Here is an 18,091-nt window from a genome sequence, read left to right on the forward strand (position 1 = left end):
CAGACTGTCTGTGTGTCTGCACATTACTCTCTGTTTGTGTGTCTGAGAGAGAGAGAGAGAGAGAGAGAGAGAGAGAGAGAGAGAGAGAAAGAGAGAGAGAGAGAGAGGTGTCATTCTGCCTGTTTGCACGTGTCCTTCAGCGACTCCGTGTGCATATTGGTGTGCAACTACACAATATTATCAGCAGCCACGCATGTAGTCCGTCACTTTGAGCTGCTTTTAAGTGACAGCAATCGATTGGGTGTTTGTGTCTGCGCGGAGGCTTTAAAGCAACACCTTGCCCCCTGCATCCCTCTCGAGATTGTAACTTGAGAAAGTGTACTTGCTGAATACAGAGGCGGTGCGACATTGACTCGGGCTGAGAAACCTTTCTTTCTGGCAACATCTGCACGCATCGTCATGACGATGTGTGTCTTTCTTAGGTGTCTGGCATGGCTTTTTAACCGTAATGCTTTTTTTTTTTTTTTTTTCGTTTTACAACCTAATTGACTTTTTCTTCAGCTAAGTGACTCGTCAAGTATCAGCGCATCAGTAAACATGCCTGCCATAGATGCTGTGCTTGGCTAAAATGTATATATTTAAATGTTGACAACTAGTAATTTTTTAGCTATTTCACAAAACATAAAATTTGTCACATCTGCCTTTATATTTTTTGTAATATTCCAAAGATTGTGGACAACCTGACATATTCCCCTCTGGAAAATGACTATTTTTCAATATATCAAGCATGCTCTTTCAAATGATTTTGTCAAATTCATTGAGCACTTAAAAAATCTTTTTAAAAAATGTGTGTTTTACAAATGAAATTTTACTGGTTTAATCCGTAAGACTTAATAATTTTGCCAATTCAGAGTTAGGCAATCAATTTTAATCATCTGAATATACAATATTTTCTGTTTACATTTTTTTAAAAACCTGGATTTCAAGTATAGTTCTCAAAACTCATGATAAAGTCACTTAATGGATGATATTTATTCACAAAAGCAAGTTCTGTAAAGGTAACTTGCCTTCATGCAATTAGTTTGCATATTAACATCTCACCTTTATGGAGTAAAACAAATAATGTTTTGAGCTAAAACGGCTTCTGCCCAAAACATCTGACAAAAAAAATATAAAGACAAATTCAGGTTTTATTTAAATCGTCCTGTGTTGTTATCCCACTGATGGTAAACAAGCAAACCTTTAATTAGTTTTTAATTATCTTGGTGTCGCTTGTGCTAAAAAATCCACATACACCAGAGCACATGTTGTTCTTGCAAAGGTGAGGCAAAGTGTTAATTATACTTCTGCAAATTTACTTGTATAAGTCAAGAAATGAACCAACCACTTAGTTTTGACTAGCAACCAGATTTATTTTTCTTAATTTTACAGCCTAAACCTCATATAAACAATCATAGCAGCAAAAATACTCCCGTCTTTGTGCATCTTAAGTAATGTTGGTTTTGTTTGTCTGACTTTATCAATAAAAAGGCCTGAATGATAATAAAAGTGCAAGATTTGTGTTGATGCACAACGAAGCAAGAAATAAAATCTTCTGTTTTTACGTTTGTCTAGTAAATGCTGGCTGAGAACTTTTTAAAAGCTCTAAAAATGTCTCCTGCTGTCTACAACAAAAATAGTCACAATAAAAGGAAAATAAAAATCCTACTTTCTGAGGAGCCACATAAATAATCAGGTTCTAACAAGGGAAACTTTGTGGAAAAAAATAAATGCATCACAAAAGCTTCAGATATGCGAAAAACATCTATAGAATTCAAAATAATATAATATTGAAAACTGAATACTGTATATTTATTTCTTTGCAACATTTAAAATAACCGATATTTGTTTTTAATGCTTTCTTTTAAATCATTTTGTGTCTATGCATTTAAAAATCTACGTAAAATAAGCACAATTAAATTTTAACCTCAATCTTCAGTCTAAGTAGCATAATTATTTAATATCTAACCATCATACTTTAAGCTTTCCTCGAAATCTTTTGGATGAGTCAGAATAATTGCAGATTCATTCAGAGAACAATAATGATAATCACTCAACCATTCTGTCTGATAGAAGCACAATTTGATGATTCTTTTTCCCTGCATCTCTCTGTTATGAATCTCCTTTCTCTATCGCTTAAACCTTTAATGGTTTTATTTTGTGGTTATAATATTACACATCATGGAGTCATAATGCACATATCAGCCAGAATAACTGCACAGTAAAAGAGGAAACTGGACCTACTTCTGCTGCTGGTTCACATAGTCAGTTGGGTCTTCTTCCGCTGACCCCAGAAAACCTCTTTCTTCCCTTTGTGCTCTTATTCTCTCTCTCTCTCTCTCTCTCTCTCTCTCTCTCTCTCTCTCTCTCTCTCTCTCTCTCTATCTCCTTCCACCTCTCAGAATATGGGTCAGCGTTTCCAAAATCCTCATTCTGTTTAAAGTTTGATAAGTGCACTCCAGGTGGTAATGGGGTGAATATTAAATTTGTAATCAGCAGTTTCAAGTGTTCACCATTGGAATATTCTGATTATTAAAGTGAATCATTTCCCAGAAGGGCCTCAGTTACATTACATGCTTTGCCTAAATGCGGAGTTAAAACGCTCTGAGTGGAACTAAAGGGGAATGGGCCTTTATTTATATTGTCGCCTCAGTCAAATTAAAAACATCTAAATTCCATCGTTAGTGGAAAGAAGGAGAATATAGTCATCCAGAGTCTCTGTATAAAAATAATGTGGCAGGATGTAACCGTCAAATGCTGCGGTTGCAAAATGCTATCTGTCATGAGTGAAAAATGGATTAGAACGTTTAATTAAACAAAAAAATGATTACTGAATTAAAGGCACAACTGAATGTTGTCATGATATGATCAAATATTGCTGCACTCGAAATGTCAGAAGACGCTCGGGTAACGATCAAACTTAAATTTTATAAGCTAAGAGCTGTGGTGTCCAAGTTTAGCTTACAGTATGATGCAGTTATTTTAGAGCGCTAATAGGGAACCAGTAAGGCCGACAGCGCCGCTGAAATTTTATGCAGTGCTAATAAATTCACAGCATGTAGACAGGGGAAGATCAAGATGTCTGAAATTATGGATTGGGTTATTTTGAAAAGCTATCTTATCAAAAACGTCTGGGTTAAAATGCTGTTTTAAATCACTGTAGCTGTTTCCATCATCTATAGGCATTTCCAAATGATTGATCGCGAACACATATTCTCAAGTAGCTTTGCTTTGCTGAGGCTTTCCATTTTATGGAAAATGTTTTTAGTCCACAATATATCAGAGGAATTTGTTGCGATTTCTCAGCTTGTTTGACGGCTTTACTCAAATATGTCAACTTCTGCTTCCCGCTGCAGGCATCTGATGAGGGACAAAATGTCCTTTAGCCACCTTAGCAAAATTAAGAGGGAACATTGTTTGATTGATGTCAGTCCTTTGGTAAATCAAGCTAATATTTGTTACTAGTATCTTATAATTCTGTTAAGTTTTACATTTCATGGGTCACTTATTCCATTTCACATTTTTATTTTTAACTATTTTCATGTGGAGTTTAACAGTATCTTAGTATTGTCATGTCATGCTGTTTAATTTTTCACAGCTGGTCTTAGTTTGACAATCATGTCACATAAAGCCCTAATAAAATACATGGACATTTTTCGCTTTAACATTATATGTGCCTGAGTGAGATTGTTTTTCTTACCCAAATGTGGGACTGTGACGTAGAGATTGACCAAACTGAGCAGTTGTAGCCAATAGGAAAATTCAACTGCAGTGGCCATCCTCCAACCCAAAGAGGGCAGCACTGAGATGATTTTAAATGTCAAAATGTCATAATTTGCACAGGAACGTAAAGATATACTTCAAGGCCAAGTTTATACAGTTTACCTGCAAAAACAGTTGATTTGGGGTTTAGCTACTCTTTAACATCCAGTTGATTTAAGTATTTTCAGATTAAAATGTTCCACAAAATAACTTCTTTTTTTTTTATATGTACATCTCACCAAAACATTTCTTTTTGTTTTCAGTTTTTAATCAAACTCCACCATGCACGCTTATATTTGTCATGTTCTTGCCACTGATCTTAGTCGTCATTTGGTGTAACAGAACAGTCGGATGCACTGCTTAATTACAGGTACCTGAAAAATAATACTGGATGAAAAATTACCTTTTGTGGAAAAAATATATATATAAATCTGCCTACTTGAATCAGGACATATTACTCTGGCTCTTCATATTTCCACAATTAAAGAGCCACCCCTCCTAGAGCCACTCTAACAGCTGGCCATTAATCAGTCCTCGCGCTCGATTTCTCTTCCACCACAGGTTATGATTTTCACATTACCCTGCTCTCCCTAACGGCCATCCAACAAGAAAATGACCCCTCTCCGCCACCGCAGCACAAATGAGAGAGAAAGTAACAACCTCTTTATTTGTACAAACTGTCTACATGTGTGACAGGATAAAAGTAAGGTTTCATGTGTACTTAAACATTTGCGAGTTTACGCTTAACCCCCTCCGATGGAAAATCTTGCAGCTATTATCCTGTTCTAATTGCACTTTCCTCCTGAAACAGTGGATCAGAGGGCACCATTGACTGCCTTTAATCCGCCACCAAATTTTAATTAACACAGACGTGACCCCCGTCTCTGATACATCCCGCAGAACGTCGGGATCACAATAACTCATAAATCACAGTCACAGATTTCATCCCCCCCCCTCCCCCTCTGCTTCCCTGCTTTGATGAATTTCCAGATGGGGGCTGGTGACTGTTAAGGTCGGCAAAAATATGAGAGACAGACAGAGAGGGAAAGTGTTTTGGAGAAAGAGATGGATAGAAGAACGCGGTAAGAAGATGAACAGCGAGGTTAAATTCTGGGAAATTTATAAAGTGTGTCTTTATGAGGATGAGAGAGGGAGAGAAATGGCAGCTGCTCTCGTGCGCTGTCAAACTTTGGGAGATTTGTTACCAGGGAGAGGATTATGGAGGCTGTGAAATGGGGTTGAGTTAATATTCTGGCCATTGAGGAACACGACATGGCTCTGCCAGCGTCTGTCTCCAAAAATCAAAAGGCTGAACGGGAGAAAAGCGTCGTTTTGAAAAAAATTAATGAAGGTCTCCTATATTTATGCAAGTATCTCTGATATTCTTTAATCAGTGTTTTTAAATCGCGGACTTTTCAGAAATGATCATTACCTTAATTGAAATTAATGTGTATGAGGTGTCATTAAACCACAGCCTGCCACAAACGGCCACTCAGTGCGCCTTTTGTTTATGGGTGTTTGCTCAAAGTGTGTGCAACTGTGTGTGAATTACTGGATCAGAGCGTGTGGAGGTAGAGGTGGGCAGGGTGCCGGGGTTTGTTATTACTAAATCGCTCATCCATGCTACTAATTAAGATGCATAGCATCCCCCTATGAACGTCAGTGTCGCTAATTATCAAACATTGTAGTGCTCACCAGATATGAAAACCGGCAGCCTCTGTAGTCATGTTACCAACCTATTACTGCTACAATTACCAAGTGCTCGTCATTCTCCTTGTTAGTCATCTGCACTCATTTTTTCCTAACTAATGTTTATCATTTTCTCATTTCTTTGCCTTTTTTCCCCCTCTTTTTTTTGTTAAGGTTATGGCTTTGTGGATTTTGACAGTCCAGCTGCAGCTCAGAAGGCCGTTTCATCTCTCAAAGCCACTGGGGTGCAAGCCCAAATGGCCAAGGTAAGGAGGGATTTATTTATTCATTTTTTTACAAGGCACTGAATGGCCATGTGTCGGTACGAGGTTCTCATGTTTTCATTTTGAAGAAATTAATCTATTTTACAGATGTTGGATTAGAAATAGGAGCACAATGGCCATATTTGTGACATGCTCATCCCTTATCAGAACAGTATGGTTTTGTTTATATGCCTCACTGTAATGGCGCCTGCAATTGCACGTCCCTAGCTAAAGCAGCTAATAGACGAGGTCCAATGCAGTGGCTATGTATCAATGTGCAAAGTCTAATATTCAGAGTTTTGCGATTCTGAAATCCCCAAACTGACAGAATTATGCAGAACTCATATTAATTAGTCACGCGGTCTGCTCAGGTTGAAACTGCAGTTGGCTGCTTCACAGCCATGCTGCTGATAGCTTATGTTTTTTTTTATTGTTGTTGGTTTTTTTTAGTTAACAGTGCTGCTCCAAATGAGTGAAAGTGGGCACTCCTTCAGTTTCCGCGCTATTGCTTTTCAGCTTAATTTATCTTTACTGTAGGGAAGAGGAATGTAGAATCATGACAAATGGTACAATTTGACAAAATTTTGTAGACTCTTTTTAACCGTAGACTTTCGTAACTCTTGTTACCTTTATGCTACGAACCGACCAATGCCTATTCACATCTCCATCTCATTTATTTTCTGCTAAAACTTAAGTTTTTACATTTAACACGTTTAAAAAGTGTAGATGGATCTCTCAAGGTCTCTCAAACATTCAGCTTTCCACAACAAACACACTTTTCCTGGATGTAATTATCTGCAATATGTTGCAGTTTAATGACAACCTTTAATTTAAGAAAGCCTGTTTATCGTGGCCTGTAAGCTGCTTAGTCTCTTTGACACATTTAAAGGTGACTGTGGAGTACATCTATGTATTTCTGATGCTTTGTGGAAGGACAGAAAGTTCAGAAATAATTAGTGTAGTTTGTTTCGGAGAGGTGATGTGGGCTGAATGTTGGTTTGCGTGTCTGCTTGTGCCTGAACTGGATCTGCTCTGTGAACTTTGACCGGCCTGTTCAGTTGTGTTGTGCCGCATTAAGAAAAGCGTTAAAGTAGAAGCAGATGAGACAGGCTCATAAAGACAGCAGTAAGTTGTTCAATGAAGGCCATGTTGGCAAGCAAACCTAAATGGTGAAATTACACACAGACCACAATGTGATCTCATTTGCATCCTAAATCTTTCTGATACGTTGACGTGACTATAATGTGATTGTCAGCCTGGCAAGAAATTAAATTCTACAGTTTATTTCATTTTTACATTTTATTTAGCAGATCCATCTCAAAAAAATTAGAACACAGTTAAACATTACATTTATTACAAAATGTTAACCTTTAATTTCAGTTTTTCCTTCCACAAAACATTCCATGAAATGACTTTGATGCAACCAATTCTTCAGAAGCAATATTTTTCTGGTTTTCCCCTCTTTGTTGAGGGTATTGGTGATCATCTGTGGTTGATGTTTATCATGTAGGTTATAACATAACTTTGTCTTTGAACAGTTGTTTTTTTTTTAGTTGTCAGTGTAAAACTAATTTTCTGAAAAAGACATTTAATTGTGGGTTTTATTAGTTTGAAGCCAAAATCTCTAGAATTAACCAAAAAGCTTGAAATATATCACATCATATCACCATCTCATAAAGGATGTTTGACTTTACAAGGATATTTTAATTTCCTTAAAATTAAAATTTGAATTTTTAATTTGTATTTCCGTTAGTGGTTGCTGTTAAACAAAGCCCAGCAGGAGCCTCCCTCTGTGCTGCCGCGGCACCAATCAAATGCTCAACAATGTCCGAATATCTAAATAGGTGGGGAAAAATGTCAGCAGCACTGAAGCAATAAATATGGTGATGACTTTGAGAGGTGCACCATGAGTGATTTTCACAGATGAGATGTAAGCATTTGATCTGATCCCAAAAATCCCTTCCCACCCCCCACTCTTGAAGCCAAAGAAGGACTGATGAGATGGAGAATGGCGCCAGTGAAGATGACAGAATTGATGATAACGATGAAGGTGGCGATTATTTTGATCAAATGGGATGGGATCTGACAGGGGGGAGATGATATCCCGCGTGGTGCTCAGGTGTGCCATTTCTCAAATGCACCATTTGGCCGTTTCCTCTCCCCACCAGTGTCCTTCTTCCAATATTTATAAGAGGGCAGGCTCTCAGAATACAGATGGGGTCTTTGTCCATCTCATTTTAGGGCCTTTCTTTGCATTGCTCACCCATTCTCTGTCAATATTTTCATCTGACGGGGTCCTGTGTCCCCAAAACAAAAGGAGCTGACCTTTTTTGGAGAATCTTTGTTTGCATGCGTGCGTGGGCGCATTCATGAAATCATTTTTTATTAGCATTTATGTATAATAGTTGAGCTTTGAATGCCCCCTTGCTCTGTTCATTCAAATAGAAAGGCCAGCATTCTTTTTGTCCTGCAACCCTGTGCTTTTATCACACTTGCGAGAGACATTAAGGAGTAGTTTGCTTTTATAGACTCCCTCTGCATCTCTCTAATGCCTCTTTACCAGGTATCACAACCATCACTCTACCAACTCTACCTCCTAATGCCTCCCCCCTGTCTTTTATCTCTTTGCCTTTTGTTTGATGCCACTTTTACCCTCTGGTGTACACATTAATACCAATCTTTATTTTCACATCCACCACAGGTTGCCCAGCCAACATCCAATGAGAGTAATTTATTCCCATCAATAATTAATTGTGCTGTTTTTGGCTCTGCCTACCTGCCAAATTGTCTATGACGTCATCCATTTTCTGCAACGGCATTTTTTTTTTTTTTCAATATTCATAATTTTATTAAAAAGGGAAGAGAGCTCAGCATTGACCTTCAGATATAAAACCTATTCAAATATTTTTTTTCCTGTTTTTTTTATTGTAAAAAAAGATTACTGAGAAATATTACCTAAGTTTAAATTTTAAATATTTTTCAAAAGCATAAAATTACGTGTATATTTTTTCTCATTTGTAAAATTTATTAATTTGAAGTTCGCCCCCTTAGAAATCATGCTGCAAATAAGTAACACACAAATAAATTATTAAAAAAAAATCATACATCCTGATTTCCAATTTTTTTATTTTTATTATTATTTTTGATTATGTCTCTCACAGATGACATGCACCCAAGACGAAAATTTCCCCTCCATGACTTCTAAGTGGGAGAACTTGCCAAGTCGCAGAGTGTTCAATACTTATTTTCCTCACTGTACATAGCACAGCAGTACTTTGCATAAGAGGGAATAAGAAGGCAGATGAGTTCTGAATTGAATCTAAATCAGGAAAAAAAATTCACAAACGCCACAACTTCCATATGAGGAACATTCTTCCCGATTCTCTCGCTGCTCTTGCTCCATTTCGTCACATATATCTCCCCACAACAAAGTAATAAATGAATACCAAGTTAGGGCCAGAGGCTTTGAGCTCATTAAATAAAACCGTCACAGTAATCAAGTTGTGCCTCTTTCTCCTGCTTTGACGCCATTAAAGCTCTTTTATTAAGATGCCTTATTTTAAACACAGCTGCAAAGGAGGCAAGAAACGGAGGAGAAAGAGAAGCCATCATTTGATTTTTCTCTCTCCCTCCTTTTCCAAAGAAATAGCTTGCTGTCTCTCCTCTGACTCCCCTCGGAATTTAAAATACCAAGGCAGCAGAGATGAAACATTGCCTTCTTTTTGTCTTTCTCTCCCCTGGGGACGGTGACAGTGAGAGGGAGGAGAAGAGCCATAATTAAGACACCTACAGGACACTTCCCCCTGCACCTCCCTCCTTGTCACTCACCTCCACACAAGCACCAGAGAAGAGCACGTGGGATATGTTGAGGGGTGCAGGTGTGGGGTTGTTGGTATTTGGGTTTGCCTGTGAACCCGACACTGTACAGTATGTGAGAGCCCGCTTGGATGCTTACATGCACAGCAAAGGTAAAGTTAGGTTTTTATCCTAATTACTGCCAACACATAGTTTTTCTGGTGATCCCGTGTGTGAAGCATTATTTTTTTATGAATGAAAGTGAAGTAGTGCAATTCAACAAAGAGCTAAGACATTTATGAATCAAACGTGCTGTAGAATCCCAATTATTGTTTAAAAGTTGTTCTTGCATGGTGTCAGAAATTTTTTTTAAACAATTATTTAATTATAAAAATAATATTTGGAAGATGAGATATAACAAATTAACATGGGACACTTTAAACTGGAGTCAAAATTTCATCGAATAATTCTGTATGTAAAATTGAGATGATTTGCAAAGTGGATCAAAGGAAGGAAAAAGCAAAAGTTCATAATTATTTGCACTTGACGAGAAGACCAAACAAATAGGTTGGGTGTACTTTTTTGTAGAAAAAAAATATACCTGTTACTTTTCATGTTGTTGATCATTCTTCAGACCTGAGTTGAATGAAGGCAGCTGCTGACCTCTGGTCAAAATGGTTCTGGTTTATGTTCAAAGCATTTCAAGCTTTTTTGTGCAGGGGGGAGTGGTACACCCCCTTTGCTTGTTACTGTCAGTTGTCAGTCAGATGTGTATGGTGGGGAAAAAAAGTGGGACAAATCCCTGAACATTTAAGTTTTTAAAATGAATGTTTAGCTTTTCTTGTTTTGTCTAGCATAACATAACAAGGTGTTACGACCAGTCTAGGGGGGGCCAGGTCGCAACATGAAGGATCCATTCTCCTCTGATCTCAACAACCGACACACACAATGTTGAACAGTTGATAATTATTATTTATTTTAAAAAGATGTATTTTTGATAAAGATGTTACAAATTGAGTATTTGGCTTCAGAGTGAGCTATCGCCGAAAACATCTAACAAACGGAAACTACCTAAATAGTAACAGAAACTTGTCTAATCGAAAGTAAATAAACCAAAGGACAAAAACGTACCTTCCTAACTAAGAAAAACATGAGAAAACTGAGGAAACATTAATGGCAACTCACTCCAGAACTCTAACACATGTGAACAAAGGAAAGGGGTGTGGCCGGTGGAGATGAGTCGAGGATGGAACACAGGAAGTCCGCTTCAGCAGCCTTTATATTCGTCACCTCCGGGATTAGACGTTTCCGTCGTCTTCTGGAAAGCCAATCAGGGACGGGTACCTGCACACTCATGTTGGTATAATTAACCTTACGACGGCGGTCGTAACACAAGGTGTGCTAGTTATGCTACCGGAACAGCACCATTCCCGGTGTTAATCTTTCCTGTTTGGGTTGACTGGCTTGCCGGGGACACAGAGGAGATGCTTCCTCCAGGGATGACGTTGTCCGCTTCGGAGTTGACTCCCATCAAGTTTCCAAAGTTTGGGGAAAAACGTTTACAGAGTGGTGAACTCAGAGGGCCTTTTGCAGCTACCGTCCCAGCCTCTCTGCACTGCGGGCTTGGAGCTAACTGAGCTGGATACAAATGTTTGCTTTTGCGGAATATATCATCTGACTTGGCCACTTTTGACTACTAACGACATTTGGAGTTTGGTTGTTTGCCCTATGTTACTACTTAGCTTCACTGGACAGATTCGTCTTTAATTATAAACAGTCCTGCATGGCCATCAGTTTCATGGCACTCGTACTGCAGACTATAATCAACCAACTCGAGAGACATGGAAAGTATACAAGAATATACATATAAAAACACTGGCTACTGGAGAGGAAGGCAGTTGGTAATTTTAAGCCCTTCAAAACTTGTGAAAAGCTACTGAGGTTATTGATTTTAACACCTGGTATGTAATGTTCTGTTAATTTTAAATACATTACATCCACATTTTTTTTGTAAAGAAATTGTTGACATATTTTGTTCTTCACAATTTAGAAAACTTATCTAAAGTAAATACAGTAAATTGGACAAATGTGAAGAAAAATTACATTAGCCAGAAATTTGAATTACGCTTCTTTTTTTTTTCGTGGATGGTATCTGATGTGTGATTATTAGTTTAAATACTAAAATTTTGGACTTTTTTTTTTTCTTTTTCCCACCACCAATTCATGAAGTCCTTTAAAACCAAGAACACCTGCAAAAACCTACTGTGAATAAAAACCACATGCATCTTAGCAACAAGTGTTAAGATTTTTGTTCAATATTTCAAAGCTCTAAAATCAAACATAGCTAGAAATGTGAAACAATACGACAAAATAGCAGTATTTCTACAAAAAAACAAAACAAAAACTACCATGCTTCATAATTCCCAAAACCTTCGAAGACGTGCGATGGTAGTTATTTTCTTCATCACCTTTTGTGCGAGAGTCTTGATAAACAGAGCACAGGCACCTACTTGCTTCCTCACAGCACGGACTCCACTCTCCGTGCCACTTTGTTCAGGTAGCTATCCGAAGTGAGAAAACTGACACGTCGAGCAGACAAAATGATAACAGGCAAACGCCGCATCAAGCCTCGCAGATGCAAACCTGTCAACCAGCCGCTCGCCTCGCTCTCCACAGGCTGCCATTTTCCCCTTGAGCCAATCAGACTGAATTATGGGAAGGGCGCCCTCGATTGTGGTGTCTGTGTCGGAGAGGTAATTCCGCCTGACAGCTGCTTGCTTTCAGACAACAGCCAGTCTTTATGGAAATCATCCCTCCCCGTTCTCGCTGCAGTCGGCTTTTGCTGATAACGGCCTGGATGAAAACAAAGCTGTCCATTTTCTACTTTATTTTTTCCAGTGTGTACATCTGAGAATTAGCAGAGCAGCGCTAATATCCCATGGACATTTCTTGTTTCCAGTATGAACTTTGACTAGAAATCCTGTGATACTTTTGGAGATGAAAGAGCATGAATGCAAATTAGTTTGTTTTCCACGCAAAATGTCCTGTTTTTGCTTCAAATTATTTATTGGTGGCATGTTGGGTATTTATTTATTCTAGTCGAGTGGGAAAAAGAGATATCTGGAAATAATTACATGTGTATGGCTCAGTTTTTTTTTGTTTGTTTTTTTTTCCAAAAGATTATACATGAACTGTGGCCCCATGAGTGGTTGTAGATGGGGACCTTTAGACAACATTTATAAATGGTGTTACATGAAAAATGTAATTGCTTATGTGTAGAATATGTTTTACAGCTGCTTGTAAAAGATAATAGTAACAGTGATGAAATGATTTTAAAAAAAGCCTAATAGTTTACTTTTTGCAGATGTGTTTTTTCTAAGCTAGAATGGGGTTTCATTTAAAAGTTTAATTCCCAAGCAGGACGATTGAAACCTTTGGTGCGTTATTGGACACATGTCAGAGTTCAGCATGTTATATCAGCTTTTCAAAGAGACCGACAACTTTCTCTCATCCTTTCCTACAAAAACTCTAAATGTGCTTCAAATTGAACTGAGAGCCTCTGCGTAGAGCATTTTTTCAAGTCTTGCCACAAATTGTGAAATTTTCACAATTTCTAACCTCTTTGGAAGGTGGAATATATTACAGTCAACTCTAAGCAATGTCCCTGTCCATGTTGAGGAAAAGGGTAAATCCTCCCCACAGCATGAAGCTGCCGCCAACATGTTTCACATCTTGTGTTCAAAAAAATCTGAGGGTATTTTGTCTGTGTGCTGGCATACATAGTTTACCACTGGTAACCATAGCACTATTTAATAGGTTTTACAATTGTTTATTTGACTTTGTGGTATCATGCCTGTGTTCATTGACTTACTAGCCAAACACTGGCTTACATTTGAGTTCCTTTATGTGCAATAGTTTGGGTTACAAGTGTGGATTAGAAACTAAATTGTCTTGGAACTGCTAATCTAAATGGTTAATCATCAACGGGCTGTTTCAGTTATGAACCCGTTTCCTTCACTGTAAACAATAGTAATGAAGCCTTTTGTGCATCACTGGCAATATTTATAGGCTTCTTAGAAGTAAGGGCGAGCAGAGGGGTGCGACTTTTCACTCACTTTGCAACTGGTAGGGGAAATTGTGTTAATGGCATCATTAACATGTGTCCTTGAAGTGAATCCCAAATATTTACGCTAAAACCGAGAGGAACCACTGGTCCATCAAGCAGTAATGAACAGCAGAAACCACAACACTGCGAAACAAAGTTGAGTGATCAGTCCTGCTGTGTGTTTCTCATGAATTTTCACTTTAACTTTGTGCCCCCCTCTCTGCCCCCACACCGTCTCTTCTGCTGTCTGTTCGCTTCTCTCTCCTGGGGAAAATTTTCTGTCAATATCACATTTATATTCATGTGGAAAAAGCACGAATCCCCTTCCCCCCCCCCGGGTGGTCTGCAGTCAGTCAGCAGTCCTCTTATTATCCTTTAAAGGTGACTTCTCTGACGTCTCAGCTCAGCTGACGCACCGGACCGCCGCGGTTCGGCTCAACACAGGGTGACCTCTGGGCGGTAATCAAAGGGACGGCTGACAGTGCTGTTACAGTTGGTTGCTGACAACAGCTAGCCTGGTGAGGCCCGCGTCTTCCCGTAGCACGGGTTAAATTTGGAAGAAATGCGCTGGGAATACAGCGGGATAATTGGACAGACACTGGGGGATTCAGGTGCTCACTCAGCAGCATCGCGCACCTTTCGGAGCGATGTGTGCCACTTTGAATGTAATGCCAATTCCCCTCTGACATCTGCCTCAGTATTTGTTGGCAGAGCAGATGGTGTCAGTGCGGTGATCAGCACTTTTCCTCTGAAGCTGCCATCAACATTGGCATCCTAATGATCATGGCTGCTCACAACAGCTCCGGCTCCATATTTTATGCTCACCATAGTCACCATTTATACACAACTAACAACAAACCTGAATGATTGTCTCCACCGTTTGTGTATGGCATGTGAACATTTCACTTTAAATTGTTATCCCTCTCCAGCATTTTTTTGTGCAAAGGAGGGAGAAAAAAGCTCTTAGAGTTCAAAGCAGCCTGAAAAGTATGCTGCTTTAAAGTCAAGACCTTATTCTGACAAATAAAAACATTTTAAACTGTTATTGCAAGAATTTAGAAATTAAGATAGTCAATAACTGCATTACTTTCAAAAATATTCTTCCACCTTGGCTCTTTTTTCTCATTTCATCAAATTACCACCATAAAATTTAGTGCATTTCATCAGGTTGGACCTCTGGAAACCAATTAGATCAGAAGCAGAACATCTGTTAACAGCAGGTCTGGACTTTGACTGAGCCGTTCAAACATATTTTTGGGTCTAATGTAAGCCATTCTAACATATCACTGACTGTAAGGTAAAACTCTATTCCTGTCTTAATGTTTATTTTGTTTTTTGCAACTTTCCTGTTCATGTTGAAGTAAAACTTGCCGCTGCATGTTTCCACCACAATGTTTTGCTGTGAGAATGGAGTGTTAGTTTTCTGTCTCACATTGGGGCTTTTTGTATGGAAGCAACAAAAGATTGTGTGATGTCGTCTGATCAGATCACCTTCTCGGTTCAGTGCGTGTCCTGCACGACTGGACCTCTGATGGGAACTTTTCAACAACGACTTCCTTCTTGCCACTCTATCATAAATGCCCGATTTGTGATTTGCATGACTGATGGTTACAGCCTGGACAGATCCTCCCACAGTAACTGTGGAACTCCTCCAGAGTTGCCATGGGCCTCTTGGCTGCTGCTCTGACTATTTACACTTCTTGCCTGGCCTGTCAGTTTAGACAGACAACCGTGTTGTGTAGATTTGCAGTTGTGTAACTCTTTCTATTTAAAAGCGTTCTGTGAGATGTCCTAAGCTTGTTATATTCTTTTATGACATAACCTGGCTTTAAACTTCTCCATGACTTTGCTTTTGACTTGTTGCACTTGATTTTATTTAGGTGCATTAGAGTAGAACGGGAGAAAATTCATTTTATAACTATCCATTTGTATAATAAAGCACAGCTTTATATATGTAGTACAAAATGTTTATCTGCAACAAAGTGTAAGGAGTATGAAAACGTTTTGCAAGACCTTGCAAACGAGAACAATGTTGGAAGTTTCTTTCGATGTTGGGAGATAATTTTACTTCCCAAAAAAAAGAGAAACTTCCTCGCAAATGACTGACTTTTTGTGCCAAAGTTAGCTCAGCAGTGGCTCATCACAGCACACCCCTCCCAGCTCCTGCTGCAGAAGTGATAGTTTTGAAGGGCAAAGCCGGTGAGAGTGAGACGGACCATCTGACGAGCGCTGGCTCCCAAGCACCTCTGCTGGCTTCCCTGCCTCCGCTGTCTAATTATGCTTCAATCATACGCGGGAGCACTGCGTGTGGTAAATTATTTCGCAGAGCAACGCGGAGACGTGCCGAGCCGAGAGCGTGAGAGAAAGTGAGACGCACTTTCCGGCTAGCCGGAGTGAAAGAGACGAAGTGGAAAGAAAAAGGTAGGAAGGGTTGCAAGAAAAATGGAAGTTGAGAGGGGGACTCAAAGTGAGACCTAGTAGAGAGAGAGAGAGAGAGAGAGAGAGAGAGAGAGAGAGAGAGAGAGAGAGAGAGAGCAATAGCTGGAAGGGGAGAGCCAGAGGTTTGCCACCCATTATATCACCTCAGACAGCCTGTACAGCAGGAGACAGGCCCACACTAATGAACAAAGTTACAAACTTATCACTTATCAAGCAGAGAGAGGCAAGTGAGAAAGTGAATCATGAAGAGGAAGGAAATAACTGGCAAGAGACAGCTTTAGCATAACTAATGCTTCTGTGAACCGGTGGTGTCCTGGACTTAATAACCAAGCGATTTTACTTTTCATAATGCAATATGGATTCGGTTTACCGCTTTCAGGAAATAGCCATGTACTAAAAAGTCGTCTCCAACACACCTGTATGAAATGACTGAATTCCCTCACTAGCAGCTGATCGGCTCTGCGGTGGCACCATAATGATCCTCTCAGTTTGATTCAGGCGTATTGAAGAAGAGATGCATCTAAAAGTTGCAGGAAGTTGACTCTCAAGGACTTGACTTTGGCGTTCCTGTTGTACACGGAAAAGTTCACGTTATGCATCAAATGTTTTGAATAGATTTACTATGATCCCACTTCACCTGAAGTGCTGTATTTATTTATTTATTTTTTTACAACTGCTGTATTTTAGTTGCAGCCGTGTCGATGTGCAAATGTTTCTCGCACAGATTTCTTTCACCCCAAAAAGCTTAGTGAATTCCCCCTTCGTGTCATGGAACATGAATACTAAGTGGATTATTTAAAGGAGTGGTCCGTGGAGTATGGTAGAAAGATGCGTCGACAATACCAAAGTGTGGTTGGGTGAAACATTATAGCTCTTCTTAGGAATAATCAGTCGATCATCAGGGTGTTTTTGCAGGTTTTATGACTCTCCACTCTCGCTGCAAAGCTGCGCCTAATTAAAGCACAGTTTAAATGATTGTATTTATGCATATGTGAATATTATCTATTCTGCTCTCAAATTGTTCCAAAATGGCCTTGTGTCCAATCATCTGCTCAAAAAAAAAAAAAAAAAAAAAACTAACACTCAAGGCCTCCTTTCTCAGTTTGTTCACTGCTGCCAGGCTGGCTTTGAAGCAAATATAAATATGGCTTTTTCAGGCTTAGTAATGGCCACAGTGTGCAGTTATTAGAATCTCTTTGATGTGGCAACTGTGCCAACCTGCTTGCTGTCTCTGTGAATTGATCTGGCTCAATTAGTGGGCCCACAGAGACGGCGTTCAAAGGACCGGGCTTCCACGCTCGACGCTGACACACATAGACCAGGTGAAACGCTTTGCATTCATTTACTCAGCTGGCCCTGAGAAGACAACCCGGGAACAGACGCGAGTATTGGAAAATCAATCGCACACCTTTAGTGTTGAGCAAAGCTTTCACCAGGAAAGTTTGGTGCATTTTTTAAGGAGTACTTTTCTTTTTTTTCCCCCCCATTTCATTACCGACAACTTTAGGCCCAAATAGGATTTTAAAACTTTCTCCTCGACATCTCGGCTCAACATTTGCATTTGCTTATTTTGGTCCTTTTGGAGGCCATGTCAAATTTCACTCCTCGTTTCTCTCCTGACTCAGAAAACCCATTTTAATTTGTCTTCATCAGTCATGCTAATTAAGTCATTGATTGGAATCCTCTTTACCGCCCACCCTGAGACTCCTCCTTATATATCTATGCCTTCCCTTTAGCTGTTTCTCCATTCATCTCTACATCTGCTTAGCGATTTTAGCTCTACACATTTTTCATGCTCACAAACTGTAAAGAGCCTCCCAGCATATTTGGATTTAGTTACAGATTTTTCAGATGAAGGAATTTGGGAGCCCAGGTTGAGTTTTTCAGAATCAGTCCAGGTGATGGAGGACATGTATCTTCATACATTTACTTATGTCTTTATAGGCAATTTGAGTAAGATCAAAATATATTTAGTATTAGTATTTTTTAAAATATCAATTCTATCAAACACATACCTTTTACTTTGTTTTTCTTTACCTCAGTACTTCTCCACACATTT

The 18,091-nt window shown here is 39.1% G+C and overlaps 1 protein-coding gene across 6 annotated transcripts in view; it reads left to right on the plus strand.

The window, feature by feature from the left end:
- rbms3 (RNA binding motif, single stranded interacting protein) overlaps positions 1–18,091 on the plus strand; it is a 339,603-nt gene that overhangs the window by 173,236 nt on the left and 148,276 nt on the right. For all 6 annotated transcript variants that reach the window (XM_008422426.3, XM_081612665.1, XM_081612666.1 and 3 more), the window contains one exon: positions 5,605–5,696. In XM_008422426.3, the coding sequence (XP_008420648.2) occupies positions 5,605–5,696 (92 nt within the window). The remainder of the gene's footprint in view (positions 1–5,604; positions 5,697–18,091) is intronic.

Source organism: Poecilia reticulata, chromosome 11 (genome assembly GCF_904066995.2).
Source record: "Poecilia reticulata chromosome 11, P_reticulata-male-v2, whole genome shotgun sequence".
NCBI classification, from domain to species: domain Eukaryota; kingdom Metazoa; phylum Chordata; class Actinopteri; order Cyprinodontiformes; family Poeciliidae; genus Poecilia; species Poecilia reticulata.